We start from the raw sequence: 20,956 nt of genomic DNA, 5'->3' as shown, positions 1-20,956 counted from the left end.
TACATGATCTCACTTACCCTAAGCACTCGTTGCATAGACTAATACTAATTTCAGATATAGCAATATTGCGGTGGCATTAAGGTGCTTAACCTTCAGGTAAAATTTCATTATCAAAGGACAAGCTTCCCTTTGTGTTTGAGGTCCAAGCATTTTCATAAGCACTTTGGGCTATTTTAGCTACTTCCTCACACCTTTCAGCTACCTTCCTATTCAAAGAAGAAGAGAAAAGATTGTATTGCCAGGCAATTACTTTAAACATGATTTTGCCATGTGGGAAGAGAAGACAAAAAAACCTGACCGCACCCGGTGTGCCCAGGGGATGGACAGAAAGCAGAAACGCACCTCTGTGGAATCAGTCAGCGAGAGCAGGGGGAAGCAGAAACAGTGGGACCTCTATAGTCCAGCCCCGAATCACCAGGGAACTCCACCAAAGTTACAAATCTTCTCTGTTCCCTTTGAGCACACATGCCCAACAGTATCCCTGAGTTTTTGCTCTTTTCCCACATGAAGTCAGGGCCACCATAGAAGGAACCCAAGACACATATATTACGTAAAGAGAAAGTCAGTTTTGCAAGGAAGGGGGATACGTCATTTGAATTTCAATATTTTGCAAACATGAGGCCACCACTTTCCCTGGTGCTGCTGCTGATGCGGTGCAAATCAAATGTCCCTGTCAAACCTACTGTAAACTTGACTTCATGCCTCGGGTGTTTTGGGGGACTCCACCCTTCATTTTCAGACGTGTCCTTACTTTCCTCTCCAGTCATGACTGTTCTCACCAGTAGAACAGCCCTGCTGCTTTTGGGGCTGAATCAGAGAAGAAGAGGTGATGTGAGATACAAAGGAAAAAAATAGACATGTTTCACAGAGTTATGTAGATACAAGGTAGATCTCATGAAAATTTAAGCTGGAAATTGGACTTCAGATCCTTTTTTGGCAGGAAGAAGAGCTGGGAGATGGAAGCACTGCAACCTGGTTGTTCTGCCATAGGCTCCCTGCTCTCCATGCAAGCTACTGTAAGAGATCAGTCCACCAAGGAAAGAAAAAGGCCAGAACATGAGCTGCAGCCCAGTACTGACGGCTGGCCGCAGCTCCAGGCGTTCCCTTCACCTCCCTGCCGAGAGTTTGTCTATAGAGAAGCCAGGCACTGGGGGAGTCTCCATGTGAAAAGCACAGAGTGTTTTTTTTTTTTTCCCCCTAAGAAACGTGCCATTAATCTGCATCACATTGTCGGCTGAAATGTTTCTTGCTAGAAACAGCCTGACCTGTGTGAAGTAAGCCCAGGTAACCTAAAGACATCAAACTGTGCACGTCATGGAGACCAGTTTCTGGTCTCCAGCTCCTGGCACAGGAGGGGCTGGAGGCTGCTGGGGACAGGGCACTGCTCCAGTGGAGCTGCTTTGCCACAGCCTTTCCAAAACGAGTGAACCCTCCTGTTGTCAGCAAACAGAGCTTGGTGCTCTGAATTTATGGAGGCTGGTCCAGCTTGAGGATCTGGTCTGTGGCTTTAAAACACTTTACGTGCTACAGGGCCGTAGGAAAAGGACTACACCTTGTAACTCAGCAGTGCACATTAGGTCAAAGCAGGTAAATAGCCTCAAATTGCATTTTGAAGCTTTACAAGCAGTTTTTTGACTGTTAGTTGGAAAGAAAAGAAATCTGCAGTGCAAGCCAATGACAGTAGCTGCAACAGCGGGCACCTGGTGGGTTTTTTGCAGGTGAGGTTACCGGCTGCTATATGAAATCATGCAGGTGAATCAAAGGCGACTGCCTGAGGTGCTGAGCTGCGTTGGGAAAACTGGGGGACAGCTGGTAAGAACACCAGGACAAGTGCAGCGCACTCCGTCTTTCTACAGGGCTCGACCACCTACTCCTCCCGTGGGCAGGGAGCTCAGCTCTGGTAGATGTGGAAGGACTCACGGAAAAGGGGATCCCTTCCTCAGGACGCTGCACCCCAGCGTGACGAGTGGGCTGAAGAATCCCGGTTCAGCTATTGTGCTCCTTACTATATCCCTTAAATCGTGCTCTCTGCCAACATGCTGCTCCAGACGGATAAAGTGACTCACCCACCTATTTTTAGAAAGGGAAGCGACCATGTTTCTGGGGAGTTTTTCTAAACTGCAGCACAATCGCAGGATGAAGAGGTGTCAGGCCATGTTAGGGACGTGGCCTCACAGCCTTTTTCTCACGCGCTTCTCACCCTGCCCAGAACAGCGAGCACGAGAGGAGGGAGGGCTGCATTCCTTTGCTGGGCATCAGCCGGCTGGGGATTTCGGTGACTAGTCAGGAAAACAAAATACAGAGGCGGACCGTGTGCTGTAAGGGTCTTCACTCTGGATGAAGAGCCAGAAATGCCTGGGTACCAACCCCAGCTATAACACTGACTCACGGCGTGACGCTGGGTGAGAAAGCAAGGGTGAAAATCCAGCTCCTCTGGAGGGCAGCAAGAACTTTGCCTTTCCTTTCACTGTTCTTCTCCTCATTAAAAGGAATAAAATGTTCTAAGGGAAAGGCATGTTGCAAACACGAAGTTATTAGTAATGCTCCTCCTGCTCTTAAACAGCAAGCAGATTTTTTTTTCCCCCTCAGAAATTATGTATTGCCTTGGAAAAAGTATTTAAAATGAAAAAAACTGATTTAGTTCGTTATGGGCTGTTTTCTTCTATTTTTTTGGGGGGGGGTAGGGGTTAATCTTTTTGGCTAGAGAAGAGAGAAAAACAAAGTAGTTTAACATAATTGTTAAGTGAAACACAAGACCTTAGAATTCATCACAGGAATACTATGCAAATTTTAAAATATTTTTAAAATATATATTTGTATATAGAATATATATACTATAGAGGATTTATATAAAAAAATCAACTATTTAAGGTCATGAAACAGTTACATGTTCATATATCATTAATGAAAAAACAAATTAGGACCTGCCATTTATAAAAATATTCCTGCCGCCATGTTAAAAGGTCTTAAATAGAGCATACTATAGGCTTCTGGGTTCAGATATTTTAATATGTTTTTTAAAAACAGATTTTAAAAGTCCACAGATTTTGGGAAAAAAAAGTAATTACAATTTGATTCTTCAGATTTTTCAATTTCACAGGTTCTATGAAATTCCCTTTTTCAGCTCAGTGACTGTCTTGTACGTTCCGCTGGCTGAGTCCATGCATGAAATGGAATTTATATTTTTATCCATATTATGTTATAGGCCAGTGTTTTTTTTTTTACCATCCCCCAAAACACTGAGATAAGCCACCTTATCAGGATTATCTTCCTTATCTAACAGAGAAAACATGCAGAGTCTAAATGTTGGATGTTGGAACATTACTCATCAAAAATTCAACAAATTCAGTGGCAAGCAAGATTTTTTGTTTTGCTATTATTATTTTAAGGCTGTAAAAGCAGAGAGGTTGACTGGCAACCTAATCTGCCACAGATTTAACAGCCTGCAATGGGACATCAATTGCGTAAGGCAGAGAAAGGTTTGGCCTCCCGTAGTGCTCTTGACCTTGGGTGCTGGAGCAAAAGCAATGCTGCTTGGCAGCATCCCCAAGCCACTCCCTTGGAAACCCTTAGGCAACCTGACAGGTCCTATGGACGGGTTGCCCTGGATGGGTTTCGGGCTGAATGTGCTCAGTGATGCTGACAGCCCTGACTAAGAGGTCAACCTGTGATTACAGTGAGTGTACCCACTGACAGGACAGACAGACGGGCGCACAGGATTCCTGTCTTACCCGACAGATCCAGGTGGACCTCTTGGGGTAGCTTTGTGTTCATCCAGCTCACAGCCAGACCCTCTTAGCGCTTCCTAGGGCTGCTTATACAAATAATACATATTTAATAATGTTTACATTATCCTCCTACAGCATTACTGGGGCACAGCCTCTAGCCGTGAAGCGCACACGCAGTCTTGTAGACTTTAAGGCTTCGCCAGCGCCGCTAACTCAGCTACCCTGACTGCAAGAAATGTACGCCTGGATGCTCTAACGAGACTGAGAGAACTGCACAGAAAAAGTCCCTGTAGGCAGAGTACCCCACCCCACGCTGCTTTTGCAGCCTCCCCTGCTCCGTGGGATGCTGAAGGATACCACCGGCATGCATCACGGCATCAGTGAAGTACAGCAAAGCTTGAATACCAAGGGTGAAGAGTTTCGACTAGTTATTCTTACTTAATTGTAAGGTATTTTGGCTGTTGATTTCCCTGCTCCTCCTGCTTAGCAGCTCTGCCCTCGGTGGCCTTTCAGATGCCCTTGGTTGCTCTCTCCTAAGTGGTGCTCGCCCTGCCCAAACGAACTCAAACAGGGAGGTCACACATCGGTTTCTGCCTCTAACTCCTTTGGTGCGACTGTTTTTGCGTCACCAGCATCACAGGGTTTAAGTGAACAGAATTAAGGCCGTGAACATCAACCGTTCGCATTCAGAATGTGCAGTGGTTACGAAAGCGATAAGCTGCGGTAGGGATATGGGGCACGTGTGATAGATCAAGGGCAGAGAGAAACGATGTGATCCGGCGAACGCGCCCAGCAGTTGCACATAACTGACGACTGCTCAAATAATTAATGGAGTGAAATAGCAAAAAGATCAAACGCAATTCGAAATGACAGAGCCCTGAACTGACAACTAAACCGTATAAAAACTGACAGGGCAAATGGATCTAAAGCGAAGCTCTAGGTGGATGGTGCAGGGAACATCAGCTACTGGGGAAATTCCTCCGGTCGCTGAGGGATGTTTTGTGAGTGTGTGTGTGTACGTACAGGCGCTTGTTCCCAGCCACGTGGTGTCTGCAATGCAGCAAACTTTGTGCTGTGTCATGCAGACGAAGAATTAATCCTCTTCTAAGACAGGGATATTTAGTAGTTTATCTCGCTGAAATCCCTTAATGTCCACCCCAGGGACTGGGGTGAGTGCAGAGCCACAGACAAAACACATTACTGATGGGTCTTGTTCCTCTGCGCATCAGAAAAATTGTGGAGGGTTTATGGTCTTTTAACGTACTTATTTTTGACTTAATAATTAAAACCTCCTCAAATCAATCCATACTTTCTTGTACTCTGTTAGCAGTGACCAGGCCAGTGCCAACGCCCTACTAGGCGATGCCAAAGCTACTCAAGGTTGCTCTCCTCTGGTGCTTGGCACCCCTCCATAAGCACAGAGTTACTTCAGCCCCATTTCCCTCCGCCTGGCTCTGAGTGCTCCCACCGAGGACAACAAGGAGCAGCGTGCTGCCAACTGCCCCACATGTGCCCACATTTCAGCACCTGCCGTGCTCCACGAAGGGCTGGATTCTTCCCCATGGCCAAAGTTGCCATCTGATACACCCAGAGAGCTCAGCCACCCCTCAGCTGCCGCACCGAGCAAAACTTAATCCAGAATCCTTAGAGTTCCCCGCTCCTTGCTAGTATGTGCCCACCACTGATCCAAGCTGTCAAGCGCGCAGATGAAATGTCAACAAGCTCTCCGTAATTGATATTAATACTGGGAACGCTGAGCTGGGGACATGCTTCCCAGGCCACTCGACTCCCCAGATTTGAGTCAGCCTGTAGCACTGCTCAGAGCTCACAGTGCGTTCACCCAGATCCCCTGGTGCTTAGAACAACCCCTCTATAAAAGCAGCAGGGAATAATGCTGGAGATAGTGGAAAACAGAAATAAGACATTAGCTACTGCTCTTTGCCATTAAAAAGGAGGAGGACAGGACGGAGCACAAGCAAGTCTCAGGACTGGACGCAACAGCTCTCTCAAACTTTGGGGGCTGGAACGCTTGGGTATAATTTCAGGATTGCAAGATTTTAACAGTAGATATTTATTTTTTTAAACGTCTAGCTGCTATACTGTATCACTCCTAGTGTATCTCCAGCAGGTCTCTCAAAGGCGCTACAGTGTCCGGTGCTGCTCTTGGCACCTCTGGCTCTATTTCCATGAGCAAATCGTGTGGCACAATAGGAGCAGACATGGAGAGAAAAGAGCTGGTGCCGAGAGCCCAGCACAGCCCCTCTACTCCTTTCAGGGCCCTCCCTCTGGAGCAGCTCTGGCCCCATGGCCATCAACCATCAGCAGCTGGGATGCACTTGGAGCTCCACCTTCCGTGTCATTGCTATCCAACAGGTAGCTAACGGATGCAACTGAAGGATGCTGAGTGAGCAGGACTAGGAGATTTGCACTCCTAATTTAAGCTGAAGTAAAATGCTAGAGCAGATAACCCCTCTCTTTCACAGAAACAAACATTTCTCCTGAGTTTGTTTCTCCTGTGACTTCTTTTGCCTTGCTTTTCTTCTCCTGTTTTCATTCCACTGCCCACCTCTCCTATTTGGCATGACACCCTGATATTGTCTCCAAAGCAGTTTCCTGCTTCCCTTATTTCCCTCGTTCCCTTAGGCATGGGACACACCCCACTTATTTATTTCTTGATCAATCCCCATTTTAACTCTAAGCAGGTGGACATCGATGGAAGATGCCAGAATGACAGTTCAGATGCTTAATGCTTTAATCGTCTGGAAAACCCAGGGCTTTTGCATATTGCCTGCAGTGCGCACGACCCAGAACCATTACTAGGGTGAAGGAGTCGCTGTTTTTCTAAGGGACTATTTGCACAAGGATGGAAATGGATAACAACAACTGCTTCGAGCTGTGAAATTACCACCTGTAAGCTGTAGCTCATCAGTCTTTGAGGGAAGGCTCTCCCTTAGGACCAAAGGGGAAGAGGATTGCTGCTGCTCAGTCCTTGCCAGAAGGGGAGGTGGTTCAGTATCTGCAGGACAGATTCCTACCGTCAGCAAATTCCCAGCTCTCCTGGGTCAACCACCCCGCACCCGGTCAGCCAAAAGGTAAGGGGGGGGTAGTCTGGCCCCATGGAATTAGGAATCACTGTTTGCACTCCTGCAGCGTAACTGCTGTTCCCCATGGGAATAAAGATTAATCTTATCCCGAGGGCTTAGCAGAACTTCTGTATCTGCCTTTTTCACATGCTTTCAGAAGGACATTTTGCGTCACTCGTAGCTGCTGGTCTCCTCTTTTGTTAGGCTATTCTCTCAGGATTTATATGCTGTGTAGAAGTTTTGTTTCACATCACAATGTGTTTATGTGCAGCTCAGGAAATCCATCAGCCAACTGTCTGAACAATTAAAACAATTTTGGCCAGCCTTGCCTCGATTCTGGGTTTGGGTTTGCTGTGACTCATCCAGCTTATGCCGCTATCGATGCTCCCGAGCACGGCTCTCTAAAGAGCCGGCAGCCGGGCTTACCAAAGAGCCACCAAGCATCAGCCTCATGGACCGAACCGACGGCTGCTGTTTGCTACTGCCTGGTGAAAGCATCTTCTGTAACCGTCAGCTTTGCCCCCACCTAGGGAGCTGTTCTGCTCCTTCACACGTCCCTTAATCCCCTCACTTGAAGCAACTTGCTTTGTCCAGTTAGGCTGGGAGACAGAAGATGCCTTGTCTGAAGCCAGCTTAATCCGTGCACAACTGGGGTCACGCGGCCTTTATCAATAAGCGCTCGGTTGGGCCAAGGCCAAGGCCAAGACCAAGACCAAGACCAAGGCCGTGTCTCACGCAGGTGGGGCCCCTGCCTTCGCACCCAGCTCGCCCCAGAGCTCTGGCTCCGGCCAGGGGCTCACTGCAGCCTGGCTGCAGCTCTGCTCGAGTCCCTGGAAAAAATGCTTTTCTACATTCATGGGAAAACGTGGAGCCGGGCTCTTGCTCTGACGGGACAAGACGCAGTGGGCACAAATCGATTCATGGGTGTGCTGGTTTGGGCTAGGACAGAGTTAATTTTCTTCACAGTAGCCAGTATGGGGCTGTGTTTTGGATTTGTGCTTGAACAGTGCTGATGATAAGCCAGGGATGGTTTCGTTGCTGCTGAGCAGGGCTGACACAGAGCCAGGGCCTTTGCTGCTCCTCACCCCACCCCACCAGCGAGGAGGCTGGGGGGGCACAAGTAGCTGGGAGGGGGCACAGCCGGGACAGCTGACCCCAACTGACCCCAGGGAGATCCCACACCGTATGACATCATGCTCAGCATGGAAAGCTGGGGGAAGAAGGAGGAAGGGGGGAATGTTTGGAGTGATGGTGTTCGTCTTCCCAAGTCACCACTACGTGTGATGGAGCCCTGCTGTCTTGGGGATGGCTGAGCACCTGCCTGCCCATGGGAAGCAGGGAATGAATTCCTTGCTTTGCTTTGCTTGTGTGTGTGGCTTTTGTTTTCCCTATTGACCGGTCTTTATCTCAACCATGAGTTTTCTCTTTTACCCTTCCAATTCTCTCCCCCATCCCACCGGGGGGAGTGAGTGAGCGGCTGGGTGGGGCTTAGCACCATGACAACGTGTCCATCTGAACACAATTCTTTTTTTCCTGTGGGGGTGGTCAGATGCTGACACAGGTTGCCCAGGGATGCTCTGGAGTCTCCATCCGTGGAGATATTAAAAATCCAACTGGACACGGTCCTGGGCAACCTACTCTCATTGATCCTAAGGGGGCTGGACTAGACGATCTCAAAAGGTCCCTTCCAAACTAAACAATTCTGTGATTACATGTTAAGCATTATATAATAATAATAAGCATTATATAAAAGCAGATATTGCTGAAAACCTCTCATTGAATAGGTAAAACCACCACCTGTATATGTTTGCAGGTATTTTAAGTGCTAGCCAAAGACAACTCTTCTGTCCTGCTCATCACCGAAGTAACAAACATACCTTTTTTATAACTCCTGTGGTAGCCACGATGGTCTCTGCTCCTTCTACAGTCTTGTTTGCCACTGTGTTCACGCTGGCTACTACAGCTTCTCCCACCACATTGGCCTGCTCTTTGGTCTTCTCAGCAACTGGAATTTCAACAAAAGCAGAAAGTCCATGAGCTAGGCATTGCCAAAAGGCTGCCAAATTCACTGGGACAATAAAACAAGTGCATCGAGGTAAGAGAAGAAAGTCCTTATCTGGATTTTTTACGTGAGATCCAAATTTAGATCAAGTACGTGGAGGGTTTTGTCTGCCTCAAAGTGCTGCTCAGAAAACAGCACTGCAGCCTGTCAGTCTTTGGGGGCAACTGGAGAATGAAAAATTCACTGTAAGATCCTAAGCGATAATTGTGCACATAAGGTATTTTGCATTGCAGACTGCATATGACCTCTCTCTGGGTACCTTCCATTTGATTTAATACACTGGGGTGGGGGGAAGGAGGAAGCAATTTAGTCATTAAATTCTCCAAGGCAAGGATCCATTCATCTCTCTCCATGACAATTCAAAAGGCTGACCCACCTTGGAGCTTGGGATACCTAGAAAGTTCCCTCAGGTTCCCTGACTCTGTGACTGCCTGAGAGGAGTCTCCCAAAGACCATAGTTTTGGCCCGGCAGGAGCTGATGCAAGTAAATCCCCTCTGCATGCTGGGCAGCACTCCTGGCATTGTGAAATGTCTAAATTGCTGTGAATCATCCAAGTCTGCCAAGTAACATTTGCTAGATTTTTTTTGACCTGCTCTACTGATTAAATATTTTCTCCTATCCATGTGCACGGCAAATGCCAGGACCCTGACCCGTTGCTCCTGGCAAGCATCCTCCATTCATCAAATGGAAGGTCATGCAGATAAGCGATGTCACCCAGAGACCTTCCATTTGGCAGGAACGATGGCCTTATCATGAGGCCCAGCAACACATCACGTATTTCCACATCACTCTCAGGGTTGTGCTCTTACCTGAGGTCACACTTTGCACTACGCCTTCCTTGGTTTTGGTACCTGTGAAAGGAAACACATGGTCCGTCAGTGCTACCTGGCAAAGAACCCTCTGGTTTCTGGATGTGGATGGCTTCCTGTTCTTACTAGGTGTGGTGGGAAGCTGTGGTGCTACCGGCACCTCCTGCTAAGACACAAGCCATTTGTAAAGCCATCAGAAGGCACCAGCTTCCTTCCCCAGTGAAGTCAAGGAGGACCTTTGTGCAGGGAGTTGGATAACTTCAGCTACAAACTGTCCGGAGGTGCCCAGACCCAAAACCTCTTGATTACAACATGCATAAGTAGGAAAAATTGTCCCTGAAATATTTCCAAAATGAAAAGAACAGTTGAGGTAAATCAAAGTTAAGCTAAACATAAAAATGAAGGTATATTAAGCGACCTGGTGAAATCTTACCTACTTCAGTCTTTCAAGAAGCAGAGTGTCATTTAAAGCTTCATTCTGTATCTTTAATAAAGACTCTGTAGAAACTTGAGGCTGAATTTACAGACCCTCCACCCTCCTACTACACACCTACCTACTAGGTTCCCATTTTGGTGCCTTGGCCTAGGCTGTAAGCGTCTGCTCGCAGCGATACACAGAATGCAGATGTTTTTATCACAAATTATGAAACCACACCATATGTATGCTTACATTGTCATTTATCTTGCTGTTCTCAAGGCAGAAATGCTAACAGGATGTGAGGGCATTCAGTCTGCAGCGCAAGGAGCCCTTAAGGAATAATTAATCCCCGCAGTTTCCCTCCAGGCTTGAAGTGACCTGCTATACATCCCTTCCGTTTGCATACTGCAGCATGTATGTTAAATCATAGGGTAGATGGGCAGCCCCCATATTAACTAGATGCCTTTTTCACGTTACAGAAATAATCGAATTTATCTCTGTTGGAAGTTAGACAAACACGTGCCAAAAGGTTCCACCGGTCCCACTTTACTGTATTTTGTGTATCATCTGCACCTACACAGGCTCTTTTCAAGTTTCCCACACTGATACAACAAAAGGATTTTTATGGCCAGCTGTCAAAATGATAGAAATAGAGAGCCAGGCAGATCTTTAACCCCAGAGGTACTGGAGCATCCGTGGGAATGGTGGGAGAAAGCAGCCACAAACCACATCTCGTTCTCATTAACAGCCTGAAAAGCAAAGCAGGTGCAGCAGCCTGATAACAACAGGTCCAGCCTGATACATGTTATGTATTATTGAATGTAATTCTCAATTGTTGATTTATTTTGGTGATTGTAATGGTTGCCTGGGGCAGAACAAAGCTGTCTGACCACAATATGCCCTCAACATTTCACTCCACCCTCCCAAACTGCGTTAAAACTGAAGAGATGGAATCTTTGTGCTTCATGCTTGTTACTGCTGCAAACTGCAGTTCCTAGTGATGCATCTGATACGTCTGCACTGCTGTAAACTGGATTTCACAACGATGCCCATGATACCCAAATGTGTACAGAATCACAGCGGTGAGCAGCGCACATGCAAGTCTCAAGCCATGAGCGTGAGCTCCTGAACGGGCCAAACGCACACGGTTCAATCCAGATGCCACCCTGCCTCAGTTTCCCCCCGCCCCCCCCGTGCCGTTCCAATGAAAGACTGCCTCAGTATTGATGTGACACACGGGACCTTCTCGCATCAGACACAGATTTTCAAGCTTGGCCCTTCTTCGCTGTTTTTTGGTCAAAGAGCAGTTGTTAGGTAAGCAAAGTATGTAATTTGCTGCACTAGCTTTGCATAGGTTCCAGTTTTGCAGTGAACATGCTTCGTCAGACAAGAGCTGTACTGCTGTATATATTTTTACCAGACTTTTGATTTAAGACGACTCTCTGGGCTCGATTCTTCCGCAGGGGCAAGGGAGCGGGTGCGCGCCATATTTTCTGATGGGAAATAATTCCAGAAAGGAGGGATGCGGGTAGAAGAAAAATACCCGAATCCATTTCATGACAGCGGCAGTGGGAAGTGCCAGGGCGGGGGAGAGCTCCCCTCTTCTGCCAGACCCGGGCTCCTGGCCACACCCCGTGACTCAGGCTCAGCATCCATTATGCACCACATGAAATCTGGCCCTCACCGGCAACCCCCGCCTGTTGAATCAGAAAGCAATCACCTGATGCTCCATCTCGTCTCACTCATTAGTCCTTGCCTGCAGCTTGCGTAGACGGAATTAGAAGTTCCCGCATCCTGCCTCTTCCGAGCGCTGCGAGTCAGCTGTAAGAGCTTTGGTATCGCAAGGGCGCGACTGAGGCGGCGGAGCCCTGCGCGGTGGGAAAAGCGTTGTAGCAGAGCAGGACATTAGGGTGTGCTGCAGGTCCTGTGGGACTTTGGGCTGGAGTCACTTTGTTGAAGTCGACACGCATGATTGAAAGCCGTGCTGGAAAACTAGAAGTGCATTCTTTGTTGAGGCTTCAGTATTGCAGTGTTAAACAGGACTAGTGACCTTATACGCAATACTCTGATGCAGATTTGCATTACCTTCATTAATTAACTTCAGCATCACATATCTCCAGACTTAAACCAAATAAAAAAGACAGCCCATTGAATCAACTTCTGCACACACATTAACTGTGCAAGAACCCACAGCATACCCAGAGGCTGCTACCATTCGGAGAGCAGACTGTGGTTCTCCTAAGCGCAAAGGTGGCCCACGCCACAGGATTTCTCTCTCTTTTCGTGCACCCTCCTCTCTACCCTAGGCATTCAGCAAGCCATGCTCCCCACGCTGGCGACGGCAGCAGCTCCAGCCAGCCCGGCGGTGAACCGCACTGCAGCGCTAGCGCAGGAGGGAGGCACCTCGGGCTCCGGGAGCCGAACCTGTGCGGCTCGGAGAGGAGGGACGGGTGCCTCCCAATGAGCATCTTTTTTCTCCTAGGGCAGCAGCAAGTGACTCGGCAGATATGGTGGTTGTGCCCAGACATCTGGAATCCTCCTTGGAGAGTCAGCGATGAGTTAACACAAACCTGAATAACAGTCAGGGATCCACATCATCTCTCCTAGGCGTTGGGGTCGTGTGTCCCCCCGCCCCTGCTTCCTGACTTTCTGAAAAAGACCCTCAAGCATTTATACAAGAAGTATTTTCTCCAAGCATCACATAACGCTCCAGATCAAGCTGCTAAGATAGGGCTCTGCAAAGGAAGGAGCAAGGAAGGAAGAGTTCAGGTCTCTGATTAACCCTTCATGTGCCACAGAGCGAGAAAAGGGGGCACAGACAACACACTAATCACTCCAGCTTTAATCGATATACCTGGCCACTTTCTCTATTTAAAAATCAATTCTCTGAGCTAATCAGCATCTGGCCTTTATTTTTCCTGCCTGTGAAAGTCTGAATATTCCCCGAAGGGCTGAGCATCCCCCAGCACACAACAGGCACAATCAGCCCCCCGAGCCACAGCACTACCCAAGTGCATGACAGGGCAGGCGTTGGCGGAATACCAAAAACCCCAGCAAACCAAAACAAAAAAAAAAAGGAAAAGAGAAAGCATTTCATCTTCACCTTGATCCTTAGTTGGTCCTCATTCAGAGATTTAGGTTTTAAGAAGGCTTTGAGAAAACTTCATTGGAAAGGTTGGAGTCTCATGAGCAGACTCTGAACCTTATGGCTGTGCAGAAATGAAAAACAGGTCACAATATGGAGACGTGCAACACGACTGAACAGGGATGTGAGGAATTATGTGCAAAAATTTGGAATAATCCTTTCTGACATCACTCAAATCAGGAAGCAGCTGGAGCAGCAAGGATGCCATAATTTGACACCTAGATGGGGCGTTTCGCAGGCTGGTGTTTCAGTTACTGTGCTTAGTTTAATTATTTACAGGGATGCTGTTTACCTTTTTTTCTCGCCAGTCAGCTTCAAACTGAAATGTGGACAGTTACATACGTTCATTCACAGCATGCCAGTAGCTGAGTGTTTAAAATTTTGGGATGAAGATGTTACCAGATCTGCTACACATAACATTTGTATTTCATTGGCAATTTACAAATATATATATATATATATAATCAGTAGCTATTGTCAATATAACGGTTTTAAATATAGTAGCTACATACAGCTGTGGATGTGGCAGGACGATAGCAGGAAGAGCCTGCATGTAAACTTTCCCACAAAAAAACCCCCTCACTCCCACATCTAGCAAACATAAAAAGCCATGTGAGGTGCAGTAATTAGCACGGGGTAATCAGTCTTGGGAACCTAAGACTTCATAGATTTTATAGTATCTGGAGTATCTGACCATCTAGCCATGTAATTATATGCGCTAGATAGTGGAGATAGTGGGTTTCAAGGGTGACCTTGAAGGGGAGGTTTCTGAAACAGGACATTAACTGTGAGAGAGGTCTCCAGCAGGACATCGGGAGTGCTGTTTTCCAGATCCCATCCTTCGGGCAAAATGAATTCGGGTGTCTCTTGCAAAGCAAGATTAATGTGTGCATGGGGAACAAAACAGGTTGGTGAACAGGAGAAGGATTTCAGGATAAAACAGCATGTTTGCGGGGAAACAGATGCATCCTGCAATCCCCACTTAATAACGCTGCCGGCCCCTCTCAGGGACCTCATCAGCGTGTCGCTCGCGGCGGGGAGGGGAGGCGGAGACCAGCAGAGCTTGGCTCGAGGGACTCGCCGTGCAAACAGTCAGGGAACAACAGAAGCCTCCCACCTGGGCATACACTCCTTAATGCCGCGCTCCTTCTGCCTCCCCCAAAGCAGTGGCCCTTTCTGTGTCTAATTTGGGGAAACTGAGGCACAGGGAGGATGTGGCACCCCAGGCTTACACAGCCTCCCTGTGACAGAGCTGAGGCTGCTGTCCAGACCTCCTGCCATCCGCTCCCAAGCTTTAGCCACAATATAATTTCCCCAGACTTTCTCAGAATGGTCTATGCAGCAGTTCATGCTCAAATGTAGACTGAAAATAGTTCTCTCTTACCTACGTACATCACCCCCTCTTTAGTCTTCTCTGCAGCCTCCGTCACTCCCTGCTTGGTCTTTTCTGCAGCAGCCACCACACCTTCTTTAGCAATGGAGAAACCTTTCTTAAAGACATCCATTCTTGTCGCTCACTCCGGTATTACCTGGACGATCTGAGAGGGGGACAGCAGCAAAAAGCAGCTCAAGACCGGGACCGCAAGATGCAGCCTTACCCTTGGCGGATACTCGGTTTCTCTGCTGGTCTCTCGTCTTTGCTCTTACTCCTCTGCTGGATGAAGGCAGTGTGGCAAACCTCACAGCCTTTGCTGGCTCTTATTGATGAGGCGCCCTGCAGCGTAGCCAATGCCTGTGAACAGCTGATGCTGAAATATTAATGATATGGATCTGCTTGGGGAGATCTAAGAAGGGAGGGGGAGAGGAGGAGGAGGAAGACATCGGTAGGTAAGGGACTGCCTGGAAAATTTCCAGACAGAGAAAGCTTTTAAAATACGCTGCAATGCTCTCACTCCAGGATGCTCTCATGTGAAGAGGGAGACTTTTTATCCAAAGAGCTGAGTTCCTGAAAGGGCCTCTCCCAGAGGCTGCAGCAGGAGGCAAGCACCGGCTCTCCTGGGTTCCCAGAGGCTGGAGAGCACGTAAAGCTGGTAGTGTTTGTAGCAAACAAACACGGTCAGGTTTCTTGGTCTGGCAGTTACCAGAAACCATCCTGCACAAAACCATAACAAGAATATTATTTCTAGTAAATACTGATAGAAAAAGGGAACCAGCTAGAGCTTGGTGCTCAAGAGAAGGGAGCTGGAAGTTCCGCTTGCCATGTTTGTCAAGGCCGGAGCTGGCCCCTCAAGGCATTTAGTATAAACTACGGGTTTTGCTCAGCTGCACATCCCATTACAATGGTTCATTTCTGAAAAATCAGATGCCTGTTGGGGGAAATCCTGTTTCCTATTTGTTTCTCCGAGTTGCTGTACACAGAGCTCCGCGGCTGCGGAGCGAGACGACGTTGTACACTGACGCCATCGCTCACGTCCGAGCTCCGATGCCGCAGAGCGCAGTGGGGCGAGAAAATCAGCCAGCTGAGAGCCAGCTGGGGAGATCTTACACTTTGCACAGAGGATCAGGGCCTCGCTAGGAAACAACACCCAAACATATGATCATTATTCACAGTTGGATATCCTAATGTGCTTAAAGTTAAACTCAAGCGAAATTGAGGTAGATTCTGAGTGGCCCAAATCAGCTATTGTCCCACTAGCACAAACTGAAACTCGACGCAAGAACCCATGAAAGCAATTGCCAGTGCAAGAAGGTGATTATTTATTTTTATTATTAATAGTGCCATATCTGAAACTACAGAAGCCATGGAGCACGGGTCTCTAAGCACAAACCCTGACCAGCTTCGGCTGCTTTTCCTTACCAGGCAAAAAGAATATGAAATTCAGTGGTTTCACTGCATCGTGGGAGGGTAGCACACCGTAACGTCACAGAATCACAGAATCATTTAGGTTGGAAAAGACCTTTAAGATCATCAAGTCCAACTGTTAACCTAACCCTGCCATCTGCCACTAAACCAGGTCCTTAAGCACCTTGTCTACCCATCTTTTAAATACCTCCAGGGTCATGAAGCGTAGTGGTCCATAAGCCACTGCTGCCACAAGCTATCACTGCCTGGAAGGGTCAGATGAGAAAAGACCACAGAGAAAAGACAAAATTCTGAATAAAAAAATGACATGTCTGTACATACATGCAGACATGTACACAAAGAGCTCTTATTGTGGAAGTAAGCTTATTTCTTTAGTTTTGGGGAGTGTTTTTTTACTCCATACTAAAACAATTGAAAGACTGTTGATCTGAAAAATAACACACAGATTTCTCAATCTTGGTCTCACAAATGGGTCTCCTTACTTATAAATGAGGAGGAAATTTCCGTTTGAATGTAGAGGAGCCAAATCTCTGACAGACTAATAAATTTATCAATTGGTAATTAAAATAAGTGCAAGCCTTGGAGGAAGGCCATCACAACACACCGATTACAAGAGCTCTCATTGTTCTAGACTGTTGCAGTGAGGAGTGAAAAAAGGGTTTTCTTAGCCTCTTTCAAGCTTTCCTCTAGGTGGCCAACCGGCCGCTATCCAAGGTGCACAGCTGGTGCTTGTTTCCGCTCCCAGTGTATTCTTAAATTGAAGATATATGTGTCTTATTGCACCATACGACCAGTGGTTTAAGCTAGCTGCTCTTGGTGTCTGTCTCAAGACTCCCATTGATTTCATTAGGTACAGGGCAGAAGTCTTGTTTTTACTATATTTGGTAAAAAGTGAATTTGCCGTCTTTGGGAACTGCTTACAGGCCCATTTCCTTTTTCCCTAGGCTTTCAAAGAGTGTTAAAGCAGAGCGCTTATGGGGTTTACTGGTATTTTCAGGAGAACGCCTAGCCTGATAAGGCTGAGTGAGAAGCATATTTTGATTTTGTTAAGCTCTTGTTCTGTTGTTGTGATTTGTACAATTGAATTTTACGTGTTTTGCATTGCTATAAAAGGTAACAAATACATGAACTATCAAGCCGTCCTGGGACGTGAAACATGAATCATCACCAGATTGAATTAGCCCATGCTCGAGTGGGATACTCCTTTCCTGCATTCTCCTCTCCCGATGACCTTCAGAAAGAGCTCACAGGAGGCATTTAAATGCCGTTGGATCACTCCCAAGGCAGCAGGCAGTTTGCACAGGCATTGTTTTACCTTGAAACCCTTTTAGGAAAGGTCTGAACTCAGGACAATGTCGTAGGTGATCTATAAAGGGCAAGCATCCAATAACAGCTCCTGAATACATTTGCCACCCCATGGCAACCGTGGTACCCTATTTCTATTCTAAGCAGAGGATTCAGTTCTGATTTGTTGCCAATCCTGCCTTGGACAAACCTAACAACAGGAGTTAATGTAAGCAACCTTGGCTTTCAGATTTTCTGAGGATCTCAACTTTGTGCCTGAAAAACAGTTTTTCCCTTGTATTAGATTAACATAATCAGCAGCTAAAGAGAAGCTCCTCCAGTGGGCAGTTTGGAGAAGCCAAGTTCCCATCTCACCTGGCAGTAACCTCTTTTACTCTGTTATCTGCCTTGGGACACTGGGGAGAAGTCAGATAAGCTAGACATTAAGTTTTCTATTGAGTTTCAGTCGTATCACTTTGTTAACAAATTCATATCTCACAAACATTGAACTGTTCTGCACAAAACCAAAAGAAAGTCTTGTCTTGACTTGTGCAATGACAAACCACCCAACCACTGTTCATTTAAAGCCTGAATTCTGTCTGCTCAGGCTTGTTCATCAAGTCTCTTGCTGCATAACGCCATAGTTTCTGAAGAGTCTCTGAAAGGTGCAGTTCCCCACCTGCCACACACCTAAACCTCTCTCTGGGTGTTGGTGGCTAATATCTGAATCACAAAATCATAGAATACCAGGTTAGAAGGGACTTCAAGGACCATCTGGTCCAAGAGCACAGGCTAGACAAGACAGCCCAGCACCCTGTCCAGCTGCATCTCTAAAGTGTCCAATGTGGCGGAGTCAACCACTCCCCTGGGGAGATTATTCCAGTGGTTGACTGTTCTCATTGTGAAAAATTTTCCCCTTGTGTCCGGTTGGAATCTTCTCAGGATTAAGTTGTACCCATCTGGAAGCAGGCCTGTGCAATGCCCGCCAGTAATTCTGGAATAAGGGCAAGTTAAGTCTAACTCAAGTCTACCTATTCCCAAAGCACAGATGCAAGGGAAAGACAACAACACAAAGAAGAAATCAAGAATCCCTGTCCTCTACTGCCTGACTTTTCTCTGTGTCTGCAACAGATTAAAACAGGATTTTGCTTAATTTGTGTCTCTCCAATCTTTAATTTTCCCAATTGCCACAAAACCTTAAACTTGTCTTTTAATGATGAACTGATGCTGGAGACTACGACCCACCAAAGGCATCTCGCTGGATGAAAGGAGTGGGATTTGGTCATATTCTATTGAAGTATTTAAATGGTGCATGATGTTTGAAAGACAGGTAAGGAAAGGAAGGACAAGCTGCTTTTGTGGCTGGTAAATATCCTTTGTTCAGGAAGTTTTTGTATGGAGAATAATATTAACATTAACAGGATCAAACCATGCTCTATATAAACAGAAGTCCTCCCCCCTGCCTCTCTCTCTCTCTGTCTCCATTTATGAAAACTTCAAAATGCCGAAAGGAGAACTGTCTCAGATCATTCATTTTCATGCTCTAACGAAAACAAGCAGTTCTGCCTGACATCCTCTCGGCGACCAGTTTAGGACTTCAATCCCTGCATGTACGTTTGCATAGTTAATGAGTAATTTCCTCTGCCAGGGAATGAATAGCGTGAAGGCTGGCGGACGAGCCATTTTTAAGGCACGCATACAGCGAGCAGCGAGCTGCCAGTACAGCACTCAGCAGTCTTTCGTGACTGATCTCTGCCGTCAAATACCACACTGATCGCTTTTGAGCAAACTAATAAAAATACAGCCAACAAGAATTCATCTTCCTCCTCTGAAGGACAGACGGCTGGAAGGAATCCTTCCTAGCCCGGCAGCCCCCCTCCTGACACTCCTCTCCCCTTGCTCCCTTTCCCCGGAGCGGCTGCACAGGGCACGTGTGCGCACCGGCAGCGGGCGGGGAATGAGACAGCATTTTCCGGATCTGAAAACCAATGCCTAATGAGAAGTTATCCCCTTGCTGTGCGGCTATCAACAAAACTGTCCTATTCATCTTCCCAGACATACAATCCTTCCAGTTACTCCGTCTGCTTCAGAGATTTGGAGCTGGGATATATAAATCTAAAGCAACGCATGCTTATTAAAATATTTACAGCTTTTCAAACATTTTTTCCCAAGGCTTTTCTCTTTTTTCCTTCTACATACTCAGATTCTGAATTTAAGGTTATAATACAGATTTAAGAGCATTATCGAGCAGGCAATGAATCTGGGAAGATACAAAACAAAGAAACAAAACCTGGAATTTACTAACTGAAAATTTAATTTCCAAGGGCTCTTTCTCCAGAGAGAAACCAACTGGAATAGCCTACGCTTTCCGCGTAGGTACAAGTCATTTATCGAGCGTGTTGTTTGGCACCGCTTACTGCGCGGTCGCCCATCTCCAGTGGAATGGCAGCTGTGGAGCTTGGACTCCAAATAAATGGAAAGGGGCCAAGATGAGATTTCCCATCTTGCGCAGGTTACCTAGAAGTTGGTGACGCTATTTGACAACTTGGTTATGGAATTGCAAATGGGACATTGAATTCTCAGGGTGGGCAATACCGGAGGGGGTTAAGAGCTGGTTTTAATGTAAGTGGTTGTATTACCAGACAAGGCAGGAGTAATCCTGACAGTGGTCTGCAAGACCTCAGGACGTACCGATGAATCTGGTGTAACTGGCAGTATCAATTCTTTCAAGACTTACTTAAAACAGTTTGAAGAAGCATTTCTCAGAAATTCTTGGGGGAAAAGTATTTTCGTGAATAAGGACACAGGGAAAAAAAAACACTAATGACTGGGGACCATGAGTGGAGGAACAGTACCTGTCACCTGTTAAATTTAGTTGCCAAAATAGAGGGCAACTGGGGTGGGTTTTTTTGGCCAGCTGTTCTGAGAAATGCTAGAAACTTCTGAGAAGTATCAGGGCAGCTCCTAACATCTCCACACTGCTATTACCACATCACTTACTGATAGGGTTTCAAGTATACATTTGGAATAACACCTATTTCCAAATCATTTTCCAAACTGTTTTAAATTTGATTTGTCTCACCCATTTCTTCCATTCCAGCAGTAGCATCCATCTCTGCAAGGTACACCGAGCCTAAATCAGGCAAATGGACCAAACAGGTGGCTGTATTAGCTGGTGCACAGTTGCCTTCCTCATCCAGTAGGCACCTCCTAGAAAAGACTGACCTCAGAAGGCAATGAGCAAACCATTACAGCAAATGACCTTATATGTCTGTTTTCCCTGCTTCCACGCTGAGGCATCAGCTCATAAAAAAGAGGGAAAGTTGGGATGCATCGTGTTCCTAAATGGGTACTCCTCATACCTGTTCCTCTACAGACATTAAGCAAGAAAATGTACAGCTCAGTCTGCCTATAAATCACATGTTACAAACCAACAGCATAACCTGACACCCCAAATCAGGACAGTTATTAGACAGAAATCTTAACCACTGTTGTTTAGTAAGGGGGGTCCTTTGAAAAATTCGTGTCTTCCATGTGTTCATGGCAGTGCCCTATCCTATGCCCACCACGTGGAAAGAGATGTCAGTCCCCAGCATGCTCAATTTTTTAACATCTTTCATAAC

At 46.7% G+C, this 20,956-nt stretch overlaps 1 protein-coding gene across 1 annotated transcript in view; it reads right to left on the bottom strand.

Moving 5' to 3' along the window:
* Positions 1-14,817, bottom strand: part of SNCG (synuclein gamma) — a 16,481-nt gene extending 1,664 nt beyond the window's left edge. Inside the window, exons 1-3 of the mRNA XM_035889870.1 lie at positions 14,631-14,817; positions 9,684-9,725; positions 8,685-8,816 (exon numbers count right to left, since the gene is read on the bottom strand). Coding sequence (XP_035745763.1) covers positions 8,685-8,816; positions 9,684-9,725; positions 14,631-14,751 — 295 coding nt within the window. The 5' untranslated portion in view covers positions 14,752-14,817. The remainder of the gene's footprint in view (positions 1-8,684; positions 8,817-9,683; positions 9,726-14,630) is intronic.
* Between the last annotated feature and the right edge of the window lie 6,139 nt (positions 14,818-20,956).

Source organism: Egretta garzetta, unplaced genomic scaffold (assembly GCF_000687185.1).
Source record: "Egretta garzetta isolate BGI_Z169 unplaced genomic scaffold, ASM68718v1 scaffold280, whole genome shotgun sequence".
Taxonomy (NCBI): Eukaryota; Metazoa; Chordata; class Aves; order Pelecaniformes; family Ardeidae; genus Egretta; species Egretta garzetta.
This window is presented reverse-complemented; position numbering and strand designations above follow the sequence as displayed.